General features: G+C 43.0%; 1 protein-coding gene across 1 annotated transcript in view; it reads right to left on the bottom strand.

The window, feature by feature from the left end:
- Window positions 1-19,800, bottom strand: part of LOC142302455 (uncharacterized) — a 593,189-nt gene that overhangs the window by 340,816 nt on the left and 232,573 nt on the right. The window contains exons 47-55 of the mRNA XM_075343517.1: window positions 15,928-16,002; window positions 9,080-9,124; window positions 8,780-8,851; window positions 8,618-8,653; window positions 8,397-8,423; window positions 8,266-8,307; window positions 8,076-8,156; window positions 6,394-6,432; window positions 1,923-1,961 (exon numbers count right to left, since the gene is read on the bottom strand). Coding sequence (XP_075199632.1) covers window positions 1,923-1,961; window positions 6,394-6,432; window positions 8,076-8,156; window positions 8,266-8,307; window positions 8,397-8,423; window positions 8,618-8,653; window positions 8,780-8,851; window positions 9,080-9,124; window positions 15,928-16,002 — 456 coding nt within the window. The remainder of the gene's footprint in view (window positions 1-1,922; window positions 1,962-6,393; window positions 6,433-8,075; window positions 8,157-8,265; window positions 8,308-8,396; window positions 8,424-8,617; window positions 8,654-8,779; window positions 8,852-9,079; window positions 9,125-15,927; window positions 16,003-19,800) is intronic.

Here is a 19,800-nt window from a genome sequence, read left to right as displayed (position 1 = left end):
ACTGGGGGTGGATACCCTGAATTCTTTCTAATCTAAGTTGCACTCAAGCATATAAACCACCTCTGAACCGCAGCTCCAGCAAACAGCCTCTCTCCAGAGCAGCTGGGCTATAAAGGGTCATCTTCAGAGCCCACAGACCCCAGTGCCAAAGGACTTTAACCCCTATTAAAAATAAAAGAAGTATTAAGAATAAGGGAGGAGGGGAGTAAAAGTGCAGGGAAGCTTGGACTCTTGCTAGAATCCCCTGGGAGAAAGAACTTCTCATAGCTCTGCAGCCTGATTGACAACCAACTATCTATCCTTCCTATACAAATGTAAAAACATTTTAAAGTGCAGTCACCCATTTCTGCAAAGAAGCGGCCTGGAGCTTCACACAACATGGACAAATTTGTAGGTAAAAATATTTCCACATCCGCTAAAAAAGGAGGGAGGAACCCAGAGTCAGGAGTCGCCCCCTCTGGCAAAGGCTGCAGCAGAGGCCAACATGCCTGCATCTGATTCCCAATCCACTGCCAAAGCCATAATGGACTTGCTGATGCCGGTCATTGATAGTAGGCTGGCAGCATTCCAATCCTCTCTGGACATTATTGTTACCCAGGTTAACACACAACAAACCAGGCTGACGGAGGTGGAACAGAGAATTTCAGACCTAGAAGACTCTTTACAGGACCTCGCTGGGAAGCTGGAAGCCAAGGAGAAAGATGTAGCCTCCCTGTTGGAAAAGATGGATGATCTGGAGAACAGGTCGAGGCAGAACCACCTCCGGCTGGTAGGTCTCCCTGAGTCGGTTCACCCAAAGGACTTACAAAAATTTACCACAGAATGGCTACCTAAGGCCCTAAAAGTAAAACAACATCAGGATCGATAGCCATCGAAAAAGCACACAGAATTGGTCCCCCTCGCAGGGATGGAAGTTCCAGACCCCGTCCGGTCATCTTTAGAGTGCTGGACTTTCAAGACAAACAAAAAATCTTGGCGGCTTTCCGGAATGAGAAGGGTCTCTCATACAACAACAATAAACTCTTAATTTTTCAAGACTATTCAGCAATTGTGGCAGTAAAATGTAAAGCATTCAGCCCGGTATGCCGACTATTAGTGGAAAGAGACATTCGATTCAGCCTACCATATCCAGCGACCCTTCGCTTCACAGTGGAGGGGAAAAATTGGGAGTTCGGGGATCCAGAGAAGGCCCTGAACCACCTAAACTCAGGAGCATCACCTTCACCATCTAATAATGATACTTGACATGGTGACTTCAAGCACGATTTTTTTGACGTAATGTTTGAAATTTTACGGTTATTCATTGGTATGTTTATATTGAAGGCAGGAAACCTTGCTGTTGGGATGGGGGGGATCTCGAGGAGATACATTATCCGTAATTTTGTAGTTTAACATAATCATAATGTATTGTATTATATGATTATTGATTATATTTATTTGTTATTAAAATCTAATAAAAAGAAGGTTAAAAAAAATAAAAATACAAATTGCATTATAATTTTGCACACAGTGTATTAGTGAGGTTAAAATGCTCAGAAGTGAGTAGTGGCTGCATTTGGCTATCTCTAATCTCTGTAGACAATAAATGGATGGAGTATATCAGAGCGCTGTTGTTACAATGTGATAGCCCTTTTAACTAGCACCAGAAATAATGTGTTATGAAGCTGTGAGTTATAGAAAGTGTGCTCATTTTACCAAAAATATATTTTATTATAATGTCTTATTTAGCATTGATATGAATTATTAATTTAAAAAAGTTCCAAGTACAGTAAATCAAATGGGTATCACAAAACTGTTTTAATTGGGAAGAGAACTTGTTTGCATTTTTAACCAAAGGTGTACTCATTTATGTTGTGTATTGTATAGCATAATAGTACATACAATTTACACACCATAAAATGCTATGGCTACTTCATTATTACCTTTTCTCCTCTTGGTCCTTTTTCTGGAACAGATTCTATCTGTAAACATAAACTAGTATTAGAACAAATTATGACACTTACATAAGTATTCAATTATATCATTGTGCGCAATTCTTTTTACACAGTTACAGCTTTTCAACAACATGCAACAAGCCATATCAGAGAGGAAGAGGACAGGAGATTTAAGGCCATTTTTTATGACTAATTTTCCATCATGAAAATAGACTGTGAAACATGAATGCCATATTCAATATTGTATGATCAATATGTTTAATTCTTCATTTAAAATTGTATGCCTTTATGAGTTGGGACCACTTTGTTTTTTTATTTATTGTTTGTTTTTGTTTTTTTTTCTTTCCTAGTTTGTTAGTTGTTATTACTGAATTGATAAAGTTACCTAGGGCCTAATAATCAGCATAGCAGAGAGTAATTATGGAGAAGGGGTTTTATGCCGCGCTATTCACCAGGCACAAGGATGATAAGATATTCAATGTTCCTTTATTGTAGCTTGAGTCAACGCGTTTCAGGAGCTCTGCTCCCTCATCAGGACATAAGGCACAAAATTAACATATGTTAAATTTGTGCCTTATGTCCTGATGAAGGGAGCAAACCTCCTGAAACGTATAGACTCAAGCTACAATAAAGGAACATTGAATATCTTCTCGTCCTTGTGCCTGGTGAAAAGCGCGGCATAAAACCCCTTCTCCATTATTACTCTGTTATCTACCACGGGGACTGCAGCAGAATTCACCTTAATACCACATGCTTATACAGGAGTTGTGACTGGCACAACTCTTTGAGGTGAGTGCAAATCTTCCACTTCTCTCGGTATATACCGGGTAAGACCCTATTGCGCTTTCTATTTCCACAGTTTTTCTAATCAGCATAGCAGAGGATGCATCCAAAGTCAGGGGTCTAACACCTGTGTTATTTCTACTGTGCAACCCGGAATTTGAAAATGGGGATGAGGACTTTCAGTAACGTCATCATTTGCAACTGGCCAGATGCCAAACTGCTTCTTTAAAAAAACAAACCAAAAAAACTGCAGGCAGAAATGCTACCTGCTAGCCACCACAGGAGAGCAGCTCCACATTTGGGTATAACGGCTAGTTAGTGGGAGTGCACTGAAGTTTGAATATAATCATGCGATGTGAGGAAGACTTCTTAATGTGCGTAAACTGCAAACGTTAGGGAGAGAGTGAAATCCATCAAAATGATTATATATGACTATATAGCCAATATGCAGTCATCTTTATGAGACGGGTGTCCCTGGATGTGATTTTAAATAGTGGGAAGCTCTGGCTGTCACTACTTTGGTGTCTATGGTAGTGAATGCATTGAGGAGAAGAATGGATGTGTATATACAGGGGGCTGTAGATGTGATAATAAGTGGTGATGAGCTAGCACTACTACCATGCTCGGGTGCTCTGCACTTGTTAAGAGCAGTTGGATTCTCGGATGGGCACAACTCAAGTACCCAAGTATAATGGAAGTCAATGGAGGACTCAAGCATTTTTCCAATAAATCTTACAGGAAAATACTCGAGTCCACCATTGACTTCCATTACACTTATGTACTTGAGTTGCCCCCATCTGAGTATCCAACTGGTCATTACAAGTACCAAGCACCCGCATGGTAATGCTCACTCATCACTAGTGAAAAGTGAGCATACTCAGCGCTGCTCACTACTCAATCGAGCATCGTAGTGCTCGGGTACTGATGGAACTAGCACGAGAATCGCAGGTGCTCAGATTTTTCATCCTTTAAATAAGTACCACAATTTACAGGCTTGCTTCACTGCATGATGTGTACAGGCACCCCAAGGCGAGCCATTCACAGTTTCTGAATAGATCTACCAGGAGATAAAACAACTTTATCGGACATAATGTGACAAAAAAAACAAAACCTGCTCTCCTTCCAGCCAGGAAGGCTCTGTTTATGACTGGCTGTAGGTTGGCGGAGACCCGAACAGGCCAACCATTGAGTTACCATAATGTTCGTTACTCACATCAAGCTCGTCCGAGAGTCTGACCAGCATGAATAGAGTAACGACGATTATTCAAGCATTTTAGTGATCGCCCATCACTACTCATCACTAATAATAAGGGAAAGGCCATTGTGTATATCATATTGGGTGGGTCTCACTCTTGATGTGTAAAAGATTACATTGGGAGGAAAGCAAAGCTTTGAAAGATTTGTGCATATTTATAAAATGTCAGCTTATAGTAATCAAGCTTTTTTTATCATACGCTCAGTGCATGTATTAAAATGCCAATTGTTTCCTACTTCTGTACTTTTATCCATGCAATGTGCACATAATAACAACAATGGCTCAGGGGGATAGATAATATAAAGAATTGCTGGACTGCTTGGAGTGGTACTTTAACCCCCCCCAAGATGCAGCCAATTTCCATTTTTGTGCTTGTGTTTTTTCCTCCACTTCTTCCCAGAGCCATAACTTTATTATTTTTCTGTCCACATAGACGTATAAGAACATGTTTTTTGCAAGACAAGTTGTAATTTTGAACGACACCATTCATTTTATCACATTGTATACCGGAAAACGGGAAAAAAATTCCAAGAGCGGTGAAACTGTGAAAAAAATGCTATTCAAATATTATATTTTGGGAATTTTTTTTACGGTGTATATGTTGTGGTACAAAATGACCAGGCAATATGATTCTCCTCATCAGGATAATTATGGTGATCTCAAACATGCTCAATTTTTTTATTATGTTAGTAATGAAAAAAAAATCAGAAGTTTAAAAAAAACTAAATTGCAAGACTCGTAACATTTTCATTTTTCAGTTGATAGAGCCATGTCAGGGCTTATTTTTTTGTGGGGCAAGATGATGTTTTTATTTATATAATTTTTGGAAAGATATGACTTTTTGATTGCTTGTTAAATCATTTTTTGCGGTATTACAGAGACCCAAAACATTAATTTTGGTGTTTTTTTATTTTTTTTCTATTAACAGTGTTTTCCAATTGGATTAATTATTTTGATATTTTGATAGATCTGACTTCTCTGAACTTGGCCATACCACATCACATATATATGTATTTTTATTTTCATTTTTTTTGTCTACATTTTTAATGGGAGAAAAAGGAGAGTGATTTGAAATTGTATTTATTTATTTTATGTTTAAAACTTTTTGATTACATTTCACTGTATTTATTAGTCCCCTTTGGGGACTTCAACCTGTAATTGACTTATCACTTGTGTTATTGTCACGCTCCCCGGGTCCTTGGCTTCCCTCCCCGGGTCCTCTGCTCCGCTCCCCGGGTCCTCAGCCCCGCTCCCCGGCTCACCTGCCACGCTCCCCGCTCTCCAGCCTCCGGTCCCCGTCCTTCCCAGGCCCCCTGGTCCCCGATCGCGGCGCCCGACGGCTTCCCAGGCCCTGGCCGGCTCCCCTGCGTCCTCTTCTCAGCCTCCTTCCCTGGCTTCTGGCACCCGGGCTGCGCGCATGCGCATTAGGGCGCGCGCGCGGTCACTGACCCTTTCTTAAAGGGCCAGCGTCCATTAACAGGTAATGAGGCTAATCAGGTACAGGGTATAAAGGGGTGTATTGTCCAAGGGGGCGGGGCCTGATCTTCGTGTTCCCTAAGCTAGGAGTCAGGTCTCCTGGTGTTTCAGTGCATGTACTCACCTATCTCTCTTTGTAGAGCCGTGCTTGCCTCGCCATCCAGTCTGCCGTATCCTGAACCCCGAACGCTGTCCTTCTGCCATCCTGACAGTCCGCACCATCTCGGATCCCTGCGGTGACCCGTCATCTTGCTCCCAAGGTTCCGGACCCCGCCTGACATCATCTCGGCTTCCGAACCTGAGCTGCGTCACCCGGACTACCACCCATAACTCCGTGGTCCCAGGGACTTCTCCGCTATTCCCGTGTGCAAGGACTGTTCTGCTGTTTCTAGTGTTCCAGCTGCCGGACTCTTTCCTACCATCTAGGAGTTCGGTCCAGTGGATCCACCTCCTGGGCCTGCCCGTACACCTGGCCGTGACAGTTATATACAGCAATACCATAGTATTGTTCTGTACAGCAAAAATTACAGTCTCCTTTGTAATGACAAGCACAGAGGTCTTCAACAGACACATTGATGAGTGCATAGAATGGTGCTCCCCATGGTGCACTGCTAATGCCGCTCCACCAGTCATTGTTAAAGTCAGCTCCATACACTCGCTATTAACTTTCCCTGTACATGTACGGCGCATGTCATACCTGGGTTAAAGAAGCATGTTTAACACTTATGAATGAAGGGCATCATTCTGAAGAAGAAGGTATGGTGTTTTTGGGTATATTTAAAGGTAAATCCTAGGCCAAAGTCTGATCTGGGGCCCTCACTACTCTAGTTACACTACTGAATCTACCTCAGTGTTTCTACAAGGTGATCTGCAAAGAATATTTACTTTAAATATGTTTATGATCTAATGAAATTTAAAATGAGTGAACTCTAAGTTGCAACTTACCAAAGCATTGCCTGGAGGTCCTGGACGTCCTTCTGGACCCTTACATGTGAAACAGCCAATTACTCATACAATATATCTAACACACATAATAATGTTTCAAAGCTCCAAATGAAAAAATACCTAATTCACACAAAATAATACTTTTTACTGAGAAATATGATGAATACTAAAAGACACCTGTCAGATACAGTGTAACTAGGGATGAGCGGACCCATGAAAGTTCGAGTTCGATGGGTTCGGCCTGACTTTAGTTCAAATTTTGGTTTGGGGTCCAGACTTGATCCTGGCCCTCAAAGCTCATTTAAGTCAATGGGTACCCGGACTTTGGTGCTGCAAAATGGCTGTAAAATTCTCTTAGTAAGGGCTAGGAGGCTGCAAAAGGAAACAAAATGGAAGTAAGAGCAGGGCAATTGACCTGCAAACAAATGTGGATAGGGAATAAATTTAAAAAAATGAAGTAGAGTTCCCCCTATATTTGATAACCAATGCAGGTAAAGCATCCAATCAACAAGCTTCGCGGCATGGGGAAGATGCCTATACAGCAGCTGTGAACAAAATAAATACATTTAAAAAAAGTGAAGTGAGGTTCTCCCTGTTTTTGAAACCAGTGCAGGTAAAGCAGACAACTGTGGGCTGCAGCCCTCACACACCTGCATAACTTTGGCTAGTTATCAAAAATAGAGGGGATGCCACTTTGTATTTTTATTATTTATTTATCTAAATTTAAAAGAAAAAAATATATAACCAACCAACATAAAGCAGACAGCTGAGGACTGCAGCCCACAGTTGTCTGCCTTACATGCACTGGCTATCACTTCATTTTTTTTTTTAATTTTGTTCACAGCAGAGTACAGCATCTTTGATATGTAGCCTTTCAACAAACGTTTTAGCATACGAACAGCACCAAAACTCCGACCTCGGTCATGAAATTCTGTGAAAAGTCTGGGTTCAAGTTCGAGCCTCGCACACCAGGTGTCCGGTACAAGCTACGAACTTTATAGTTAGGGCTCGTTCATGCCTACCTGTAACTCATTATGCTGGCTCTACTGGTCTCTATGTTGCTATTAACTAGGAAAGGTAGGTAGTTTCATGTACCACTACATGAATTATTCAGTACAAAAAGAACAGATTGCTGATGCTAATGATATTCTAATCTATATTCAATACACTTCATCAAAAAGTACTTCTATGTTATCATAAAACTGTGTACTGTAAAAATAAATTGCATTTTCTTAATCAGTCATATAACAGTTGCTCTGCATAAATTTTGCTGACAACAAGAAAACATGTGATCTTTTTGAATTTTGATGTTCTGAGTCCAAAAACCTCATTTATTTCCTCCGACCATGCCATTTTTTTCTGCAAAATGCTGTTTACTAAGTAATAAGATAATATTTATATATATTCATAAGTATATTATGTAGATATGGCGAATACTCAAAAAGAAATGCTGAATATGCAATTGGTATAACTAAAAGGAAAACTGTTTAATAAGCAATTAAAAACTGACAAAGTCGAAAATCGATGGCTGTATAAGCACCATGAAAAACAATGGCAGAATTAATTAATTCATTCAAGAGGCTTACAAGTCGCAGCTAATTATGTACTATGTATTATTTTGGCATTATTGAGCAATTCACTGAGAAGGACAGGTATGAATACCATAATCATTTGATGCTTACTCTTGCGCCTGGTGATCCAGAATCTCCTTTATCACCTTTCAAACCTAAATTCCCTGTAGAACCTACTTCTCCTCTATCTCCCTAAAATAGATAAAAGTCAATTTAAAAAAGAAAGTTTAAATATTTATGCTGCTAATGACAAAAACATGATTAACATAGCACGTAATATGATACAATCTAGAAACCTTGCCTTTTCTCCTTTGACGGGTAATGTTTTATCCACTGCGGTGACCTGAAAATATAAGTATAGGTGTAATGTCATAAAATGATTGCATTATTAAGACACCTTATCAAAAACATGGTATATAAAAAAATTCTTACTGTACTTCCAGGTGGTCCTGGATGCCCCTGTTGAGAATAAATGATTTCTTAAAATGTTAGGCGCAATATACCACTATTCCAAACTAATTCCTCAAATGTGTCCACAGTGGAGAATAAGCGAAACTAGATGCACACATATAATACCACTGCATACTGTATGTTGCCATAAATTCACTGGGAAAGGCAGAAATGATTGGAAATTGATGTATTTACTAACTTACGGGATCTCCTTTGTTTCCTTTTTTGCCATCAATACCCTATTAAAAGACCAGAAAGATAGAATGATATATTCATGGTTTGATTGCAATGTACCTTATTGTTCTAGTGATACATCACTCATATTAGGCATACATGAATGACTGAAATAATAAAGTCATCCTTACATCTTTTCCAGGCGTTCCCAGTTCTCCTTTTTGTCCAGAATCACCTATACGGCCTGGAAGTCCTGTAGTGCCCTAAATATGTAAGTAAGAATACCGTATAAAAATTGAGCATGCATTCCCTCCATTATCTCTGATAACACTCTAAAGGATGATGGACAAAACTGAAAACAACAACAAAATAAAATGGTTTGTAAAAATATGTTTTCAAATTTCAGAATTATCATTTCAAAATATTAGTTGGCAAATGATATTTAGTGTGACATTAGTCTTATTTTATACAGATGAGGAAAAAATGATTACCCTCTGCCCTTTCTCTCCTGGTTCACCTTTCATCCCATCTTCTCCCTGGAAAAGAAAATAAGAGGACCACAAATGAATATCTAGATCTGACTTTTGCGATTTTAATTAGTAATGTTCACACTATTATTTGGTTTATATTCATTTTATAAAGTAAATATTAAAACTTCAACCCCTTCACCCCCTGGCGATTGTCCATTTTTTGCTTTTGTTTTACCTCCCCTGCTTTCAGGAGCAATAACTTTTTTTATTTTTTTGTCAATATAGCCAAATGAGGGCTATTTTTGGTGGGAAGAGTTGTACTTGTGAATGACACCATTCATTCTGCCCCATATTGTACTGGAAAGTGGTAAAAAAAAGTCCAAGTGCGGTAAAATTGAAAAAAAAGTGCAATTTCACGATGGTTTGGGGGGTTTTTATTTACCATTTCACTATATAGTAAAACTGACCTGACGCTAGGATCCCCCAGGTCAGTATTGGTTTGTAGATACCAAATATGTATACTTTTATCTTAGTGGTGAAAAAAAATTCAGAAATTTATCAATAAAGAGAATTGCGAGCTCGTAGTGTTTTCATATTTCAGGATCTATGGCTCAGTGACGCTTATTTTTTGCATCTTGAACTGATGTTTTTAATTATACCATTTTTGGGTAGATGTAATATTTGATCACCTGTTATTCAAATTTAATGCAATATTGCTGCAACCAAAGCAAAAGTTATTCTGGCGTTTTGATTTTATTTTTCGCTACGCACTTTACCAATCAGGTTAATTGATTTTATATTTTGATAGATGGGCATTTCTGAATACAATACCAAATATGTATTTCTTAATTTTTTATTTTCAATGGGGCAAAAGGGGGGAATTTTAACTTTTAGTTTTTTTCCTTTTTATCCTATATATATTTATTTATTTATTTTGTATTGATTTTATTAGTGCACTTTGGTGACTTGAAGTCTGAACTGTCTGATTGCTTCTGCTATTTAGAGCAGTGTTTCAGCATTCCTTCCTTTGAACAGTAGAAATGCTGATCTCCTGCGAGTGCTGGTGCTTAGCCAACATTTACAGGAACTTCGTCATGACAGCAAAAGGGTTATCATCTGACTCCCGGTGTCATGACAACCCATTGGTGCTTCGTGATTGCATCATGGGGGGGTTCACTTCATCCATCGGGACCTGGCATAATCCTTGGTATTAGATCGCACTGTCAGAAATTGACATCACAATGTAACTAGTTAACTTGGATGTACAGTATCTCTGATCCACACACCTGTTAGCTGCATGTCTGCTACTCAGATCAGCAGACATGCATCGGGAATAATGTAGGATCGCTGCTCGAGCACCCATTAAGGAGTTACACACAACCAATGACGTATACATACATCATTGGTTGTGAAGGTGTAGTGCCCCTGAAGCCATCAGGAGCTACAGGGAACTGCATCTTGCCAAAGATGCAGGGCCTTCCCCAGGGACCCAGAAGACCAGTGCCGGTAACACCAAAACACTCATGTAATCCCTGTTTTTCCCTTTCCCAAGTACTGGTGACAGGCTAGGCTTGGACCCAATGGATGGCCACTTAGAGGTGGAACCAATCCAGTCCACTAGACGACAACCAGAGAGGAGGGGTCAGGCAGTCAGTATGTGGAAGTGAAAGGAGACGGATGTAACAGTACTGACAGGAGAGTGTAACAGTGATCTGTCAGTCTCAGGCATATGGTTTCCAAAGGAGTACGGTGGAGTACTCTCGAAACCATAGCACCGACGGGGTGCAAAGCCCTAGGTCAGGAAAATGCTGCAGGCAGACCTGATAAAATCTTCACGGTGAGGGGACCATTCAGGACCTCACCGACCTTAAAGTTCGGGGCCCAGCAGTGACAGGAGAACCAGGGACTGGAGTAGAAAACCGGCCCAGCAGGGTTCAAACTGCTTGCCGTACGGACTAAGACTGAAAGACAACCAGGAGGGGACCCCCAGAAGCTCCAAGCCACGGGGACCCACCAACCAGAAATGGGTGCAGGGGAAGTAAGCCACCAGATCACCACACCGGCACTGGAACTACGGGTACCAGCTTTGAGGACCAGCCTTTATAGGGTTGCAAGCATCACCAACGTGAGTAAAGGACCAGTTACACTGCAATCCCTTGTGTGGTCTACCTTCTTTCCGCGCCCCGACATTGTAAACAGACTTAAACATTAAACACTACCATTTATCCCCTGGGGCCTAGCCCTACTTGCGGCGGGCCACAACATCCAGGCTGCCATTAACACCAGCAACAGCTATGAGAGACTGTGCAGCAGTGGCTCCATCCATATAGCCGCAATCCGCAAGTGGCGTCACAACAAAAACTTTATTATAACCCCTGTAAATACCTCTTTTTAAAAGCGCCCCCCAGGGTCACGGCCATTACACCCGTGATACTTCCCAGTGAAACCAGGCCCGGGACCGAGTACCCCATAGCCCTGGGGCGCGGCAAAGGGTTTAAAGTAATATAATGATCTTGCAAAATTACTGCTGAGTAATAAACAGTTCACAATTAGCCGTAAAATGGTACTCATTATATAATATACATTACCTTTATGCCGGGATCTCCCTTTAAGCCGTGTTCACCCTAAAAAAAATCAATTTTGATTAAAATGTTTTTAGCTGATTATGATGTTAACTAGAAGGTGGCCCGATTCTACGTATCGGGTATTCTAGAATTTACATATTGTGTAGTTCATGTATGATTTTTGTTATATATATATATATATAGATGTTGTTGTGTGTAGTTACCAAGTGTTTGTGTAGGGCGCTGTACATGTTCTGGGTGTTGTCTGGGTGTGGCGGGGGGTGAGAGCGGTGTTGTTTGTGTGTTGCGTTGTGTGTGTTGCATTTGTTGCGTTGTTTGTGGAGCGCTGTGTGTCTGTAGCATTGTGTGTGTGTTGCGTGGTTTGTGTGTGTTTTGGGGGGAGGTATATTTTGTGCAGTGTGTGTGTTGCGCGGTATGTGCGTATATTTATGTATGCCGCGGTGTTTGTGTGTTGGGTGTTGTGTGTGTGCAGCGTTGTCTGTGTGTGTGGGTGTCTGTGTAGGGCGGTGTTTGTGTTTCCCAGTGTGTGTGTGTTGTGCAGTGCGCGTGTGTGTGTGTGTTGGGGGGAGGTGTGCACCTCCCATCGTACTCCATCCCCCATGCTGCGCACCCCCCATCGTGCTCCATCCCCCATGCTGCGCACCCCCCATCGTGCTCCATCCCCCAAGCTGCGCACCCCCCATCGTGCTCCATCCCCTAAGCTGCGCACCCCCCATTGTGCTCCATCCCCCATGCTGCGCACCCCCCATCGTGCTCCATCTCCCATGCTGCGCACTCCCCATCGTGCTCCATCCGCCATGCTGCGCACTCCCAAACGTGCTCCATCTCCCATGCTGCGCACTCCCCATCGTGCTCCATCCGCCATGCTGCGCACTCCCAAACGTGCTCCATCCGCCATGCTGCGCACTCCCAAACGTGCTCCATCCGCCATGCTGCGCACTCCCAAACGTGCTCCATCCGCCATGCTGCGCACTCCCAAACGTGCTCCATCCGCAATGCTGCGCACTCCCAAACGTGCTCCATCCGCCATGCTGCGCACTCCCAAACGTGCTCCATCCGCCATGCTGCGCACTCCCAAACGTGCTCCATCTGCCATGCTGCGTACTCCCAAACGTGGTCCATCCGCCATGCTGCGCACTCCCAAACGTGGTCCATCTGCCATGCTGCGCACTCCCAAACGTGGTCCATCCGCCATGCTGCGCACTCAGAAACGTGCTCCATCCGCCATGCTGCGCACTCCCAAACGTGCTCCATCCCCCATGCTGGCCACAGCATCAGCCTCTGTGCCCGCAGCATCAGCCTCTCTGCCCGCAGCATCAGCCTCTCTGCCCGCAGCATCAGCCTCTGTGCCCGCAGCATCAGCCTCTGTGCCCGCAGCATCAGCCTCTGTGCCCGCAGCATCAGCCTCTATGCCCGCAGCATCAGCCTCTCTACCCGCAGCATCAGCCTCTGTGCCCGCAGCATCAGCCTCTATGCCCGCAGCATCAGCCTTTTCTGTCCCCAGCATCAGCCTCTCTCCTCCCAGCCTACCCCAGCCTCAGCCTCCCCCAACATCAGCCTCTCTTCTCTCAGCCTCCACCCTCCCAGCCTTCCCCAGGATCAGCCTCTCTCCTCCCAGCCTCCTCCAGCACGCCGTGCTCCTCTGCCGACACTCACAGATCCAATCGTATACACTCACACACACACACACCCGATCGCATACACTCACACCCACCCGATCGCATACACTCACACCCACCCGATCGCATACACTCACACACACACACATTGACGATATTACACATACGCGCTCATACAACATCCGGAGATACCACATGCTTCTGGCCATGTGATCCTCCGGCAGGTCCTGAAAGCTCACAGCACAGTATCGCGGCCGAGAAGCAAGCGATATCCCAGGATGTTGTGAGTGTGTGGATGTGATGTGTGTGTGAGGTGTGTGTGAGAGTGAGTGTGATCTGATGTGTGTGTGTGTACTCACCTGGGGCTCCGTGTCAGTTGGGGGAATGCGTGCGGGGGGCGGGGCCAGAGCAAGCGTGCATTGCGTGAGGGGGGCAGGGCCTGCAGAGAGCCGGGGCGAGAGGCCAATCCGTGTGGGGGGGCGGGGCCATGGCGAACCCAGCGGCCAATCAGCTTTGTGTCACCGTAAGGACACAATTTTGGAGCATGACAGACAGACAGACAGAATAATGAAATTATATATATAGATATTTATTTAGCAAGCAGCTTATTGTCTTAAAATGAATTCCATAAATATAATAAATATTCTACTCATTTCTACATTTTATCACTTCCAACTTTGTCAACCTCATGATATTTTTTATATCACAAATTCTTAAAAAGTTTCTTTCAACATTTTGCTTCAGGATCGCACCTCCCCTCAGCTTCCCAGCCTCATACTTGGACCGGAGGCATTGTTTGCTCATGCCCTGCTGTTGTAAGATCTAAGGAGCAGAAGCAATCCAGCCATCTTCAGTGGAGTGATTACAACTCTTTCGGAAAGAGCTTGTAAGGCATTTGCTGCGTTGTTTACCTCAGTATTTGTAAGCCAAAACCAGGAGTGATGCCCGTGTTTCTATTATACTTTTCCTCTGATTGTTCCTCTCCTAGTTTTGGCTAGAAATATTGAGATAAAAAAAAAAAGCACTCAGTGTGTGCACATGGCCTAAGAACTGCGCTCCTTGCCTAGTAGACTGTATCATGTTTTATATTACTGCTTAAATATCAACTAAAACTACAAATGCATTTATAAAAATAGAAAAAAAAAATTAAATTAGAAAGCAAAAAATATTAAGCTTTGTAATGTTTTAAATGCACTGTTGTTCTTTCTCCAAACATTTTGTCTCTATTTTAAACTAAAGGATCTATTTTGTTCTTGTCCTTCCACAAACATTGTTCCAATAGAATTGTGGCTTGCGATCCTAAGCAATCTGCAGATGGGCAGCAATGTTATTTTTGGAGTTGCTTTATCCTTACAATTTATCCATGTAGACCATTGTTGATCAGTGTCCTCCTAATAGTGGACTCGTCACAAACATTAACACTAGCTAATGTGAGAGAGGCCTTTAGTTTCTTTGAAGTTACCTTAGACGCTGATGTGACCTCACAGTCTATTACATGCCTTGCTCTTGAAATGATTTTTGTTGGTGACCACTTGTGTAGGGGGTAATAACTGCATTGAATTTCCTCCATTTCTACACAATCTGACCAACTGTCGGTTGGTGGAGTCCAAACTATTTAGAGATAGTTTTAGAATCTTTTCCAGCCTCTTAAGCATCAACAACCCTTCTTCTGAGGTCCTCAGAAATCTTTTTTGTTTGTGCCATAATACACACACACACACACAAACCTAGACTTTGATTAAAACTGTTCTTTAATTAAAACAGGTTACACAATCGCACCTGATTGTCCTCCCGTTGATTGAAAACAATAGATTCTAATTTCACCATCAAATTATTTGTCAGTTTTAAAGGTTCACATACTTTTTCCACTCTTAAGGCCGCTTTACACGCTACGACATCGCTAGCGATCGCACCCGCCCCCGTCGTGCGTGCGTCACGGGCAAATTGCTGCCCGTTGCGAACAATATCACTAATATGCGTTACACGCACATACCTTCCTAACGACGTCGCTGATGCCGGCAAACAAACTCTTTTTTTAAGGGGGCGGTTTTTGTCGTCGTCAAAGCGACGTTACACAGCGGGCCATCAATAGAAGCGGAGGGGCGGAGAGAAGCCGCATGAACGTCACTCCCACCTCGTTGCCGGAGGACGCAGGAACGCTGTTGTTCGTCATTCCCGGGATGTCAGACGTAGCGATGTGTGCTGCCTCAGGAACGACAAACAACCTGCGTCCCAAATGAGCAACGATATTTGGAAAAGGAACGATGTGTCAACAATCAACAATTTGTGCCGCTTTTTGGATTGTTAGCGGTTGCTCGTAGGTTTCACACGCAACAACGTCACTAACGACGCCAGATGTGCGTCACGAATTCCGTGAACCCAGCGATATCTCTTTAGCGATGTCGTTGCGTGTAATGGGGCCTTTAGACATGGATATTGGTTAATTTCCCTAATTTAAAAAATAAAAAAATCTAATATGGTTTACTCATTTGTTTTATTTGGTTCTATTTATCTACTTTTGCAACTTGTCTAAAACGGTCAAGCAACACTGTACACTGTATGTACACTGTATGTATGTGAAAGGTTGGGTAATAAAAGTATGATGAAAATGTAGATTTTTAAACATTTTAAAATGTTCCATAAAGTCTCTACCATTTCTACTTACATCTTTACCTCTTATTCCAGGCATAGTCCAAGAAGTTCCAGGTTCACCCTTTTGACCTTTGCCACCATCTTCTCCCTTTTAAGAACAATTGAATCAGTACAGTTAATCTCATTTCACAGATTTGAGGCTTTGCTAATGGAAACAATGAAAATGATGCTTTATAAGGGAATCCTAAAAGAGAAACCTAAATTATGACTGTGACAGGTGGTAGAGCAATTTGTGAAAACCCTTCCAGGCTTCTTATACTAAAAGAACTGCAGATATGGGGTTAATCTGCAGGTTAATAGAATTTGAAACCTTCCATCGCCTGCACATTGAACCACGCTGGCGGGAGGAAGTAACAAAAACTTTAGCCTTCAAAATTCGGTGATGCAAAAACCCTTTATTTTATAGTATTTAGTCTGATAATAGCCAAACTTAAAAAAAGATATATCTGGTATGGCTGACCATACTGACCTCTGGAATAAGGCCACCTTATCACTTACACTGCAAGGTGAACGTCATTAAAAAAGAAAAAAATAATGCCAATACTTCAACTGTTGTGGATTTTTTCATTCTGCCTTCCAAAGAGCAAAGAAAGGATCAACTCACATTTATTTTACGCTCTACGATGAGCACTTACATCGGGGTTTACGTGTAAATCTCTGGAAAATGTGATTCAAACAAAATTCCTAACTGAAAATTCACTGTAATAAGGCAGATGAAGTCACTGTAAGCTCCCGTCTGGCCTGTGGTCCAGTGGGGTTGCCCATCTTTTTACACCTTTTTAGTGTGGTCATCAACAGTTATGTGCCTCTTTGAATAGGAGGACACCGCTGAACAGAGGCCAAATGGAGTACAGAGTATCTCTGATGCCTCTTTAGTGAATGCATCCAGCGGGGGTTTAACCTAAATCACGTATCTCAGAAATCTATACGGAAATCCTGCTGTAAATGGTCAACATAGAACAAAGGAGAAATGTGAACTAATTGCCACCAAATAGTATTCAACTCAACCCACAAAAACACAAGTCCACTCCCTACTCAGGTCCATCATCTGTTAACAGAAATATTGAGGGCTTACAAGTTACTGGTAGCACAAAGTCTCTGGAAAAGGGCAATGCCCCCCCCCCCCCCCAAAAAAAAGAAATCCAGCAAAATCTGCGCTCACAAATCCAAATACACCCCTCCCTTTTGAACTCCACAGTTTGCCTAAACCTCAGTTAATGTCCACGTGTTTGGCATTATTGTAGTGAGGAAAGTCTGCTTAATTTTTGAGATACAGGTCTCCAGAGGCACGAGCTGGGCACAATGTACTGGACATTACAAGGACTTATGTGCAATTTTTAATTCTGCAATATTCACTACGTTTGATTTCATGGGTGTTTTCCACAGACAAAATCGTCACTGCACCCCTAGATGAATTCCCAGAGGGATGTAATTTCCAAAATGTGGAAATATGTGGGGGGTTTATACTTTACGGACACTTAGGATGTAATTTCCAAAATGTGGAAATATGTGGGGGGTTTATACTTTACGGACACTTAGGGGCTCAGCAAATGGACTCTGTAAACTGATCTAGGAAAATCTGTGCCCCAAAAGTCATAAGGAGCGCCTTTCCACCCTAAGCACTCCCATGTGACAAAACAATACTGTGCAGTTACATGTGGATCATTGCTACATTCAGGAGAAATTCTGTAACACATTATGTGGCCTGTTTTATCTATTCCACTTATGATAATTAGAAATCTGAAGCTAAAACAACATTTTAATGGTAAAAATGTAATTATTTTTTCTTCATAGCCCAACCGTATAAACGTTTATGACAGACCTGCAGTGTTAATTTGCCCATCTCACCCCTAGATATATTCATTGAGGGGTGCAGTTTGTAAAATGGGGTCTTCTGTGGGGGATTTCTGCTATTCTGGCACCTCTGGGGCTTTGCTAATGTGACATGGCATCTGCAAACCAATTCAGCAAACTTTAAAGTATATTATGGTGCTCCTTCCCTTCTCAGCATTCCATTGTACCTCAAAAGTAGTTCCCAATTACATGGAGGGTATTGGTGCAGTCGGGAACAAAACATTTTCTTATTAGCCCTTATAAAAATTAAAAACTTTGAGCGAAAACAACATTTTAGTGAAAAAAAAATATAAATATTCTTTCTTCACTGGTACAAAATTCTGTGACATCTACAGTATGGTGTCAATATGCTCACTGCACCCCTAGCTGAATTGAGGGGTGTAGATTATAAAATGGGGTCATTATGAAAAGCTTGCTTTTCTGGCATGTCAGGGGCTCTGCCAATGTGACATGGCACTCCCAAACCATTTCAACTAAGGGGGGCTTTACACGCTGCAACATTGCTAGCATCGGCTAACGATGTCGCGTGCGATAGCACCTGCCCCGTCGGTGGCACGATATGTGGTGATCGCTGCCATAGCGATTATTATTGCTACGGCAGCGTCACACGCACATACCTGCTTAGTGACGTCGCTGTGACCGGCGAACCACCTCCTTTCAAAGGGGGCGGTTCGTTTAGCGTCACAGCGACGTCAGAGCAGCGTCACTGAACCGCCGCCCAATAGAAAAGGAGGGGCGGAGATGAGCAGCCGGAACATGCCGCCCACCTCCTTCCTTCCTCCTTTTCTGGTGGACGCAGGTAAGGAGATGTTTGTCATTCCAGCGGCGTCACACATAGCGATGTATGCTGCCGCAGGAACGACAAACAACATCGTACCTGCAGCAGCAATGATAATTGGGAAGAGGGGGGCATGTCACCGATGAGCGATTTTGAACGTTTTTGCGATGATTCAAAATCGCTCATAGGTGTCACACACAACGACATCGCTAAAGCGGCACATTTCCGTGACCCCAACGAGATCGCTTTAGCAATCTCGTAGCGTGTAAAGCCACCTTAAATCTAAACCCCAATATGGCACACCTTCAATTCTGAGCTTTGCAGTGTGTCTAAAGCCCGCTACACACGCTTCAATATATCTCACAATCCGTCGTTGGGGTCAAGTTGTAAGTGACGCACATCCGGCATCGTTTGTGAGGTATCTGCGTGTGACAGCTACATGCGATCAGGATTGAACGCAAAACCGTTGATCGCAAACACATCGTATCATTCTCTAGAATTGAGCGTTTTGTTGCACGAACCTAGTCAATTGTAACGTGTGACATCCCTCATACGATTTTGTTGTCTGATGCTATGTGCGCAGGTGTGCGCTCTGCACCGCAGCTTAAAAAAGGTCCGCTTCAGAGCGCAGCTGAAAAGCTGCGTTCTGAAGCGCCTCACAATGTCTGTCATGCACTAATCTCTGTCAGTCCGTCACTATCTCTGTCCCTAGCTCTCTGTCCATGTCAGTCTATCCCCCTCTCTCATATACTCACCGATCTCCGATCCCCGGCGCTGCACGGCATTCACACTGCTCCGGCGGCTTTTACTGTTTTGAAAAAGCCGGCCGCCCATTAAACAATTTCGTATTCCCTGCTTTCCCCGCCCACCAGCGCCTATGATTGGTTACAGTGAGACACGCCCCCACTCTGAGTGACAGGTGTCACACTGCACCCAATCACAGCAGCCAGTGGGCGTGTCTATACTGTGTAGTGAAATAAATAATTAAATAATTTAAAAAAACGGCGTGCGGTTCCCCCCATTTTTAAAACCAGCCAGATAAAGCCATACGGCTGAAGGCTGGTATTCTCAGGATGGGGAGCTCCACGTTATGGGGAGCCCCCCACCCTAACAATATCAGCCAACAGCCGCCCAGAATTGCCGCATACATTAGATGCGACAGTTCTGGGACTGTACCCGGCTCTTCCCGATTTACCCTGGTGCATTGGCAAATCGGGGTAATAAGGAGTTATTGGCAGCCCATAGCTGCCAATA

The sequence above is a fragment of the Anomaloglossus baeobatrachus genome, chromosome 4 (genome assembly GCF_048569485.1).
Source record: "Anomaloglossus baeobatrachus isolate aAnoBae1 chromosome 4, aAnoBae1.hap1, whole genome shotgun sequence".
Taxonomy (NCBI): domain Eukaryota; kingdom Metazoa; phylum Chordata; class Amphibia; order Anura; family Aromobatidae; genus Anomaloglossus; species Anomaloglossus baeobatrachus.
The sequence above is the reverse complement of the archived record's forward strand: the minus strand, read 5'-3'. Positions and strand labels throughout refer to the sequence as shown.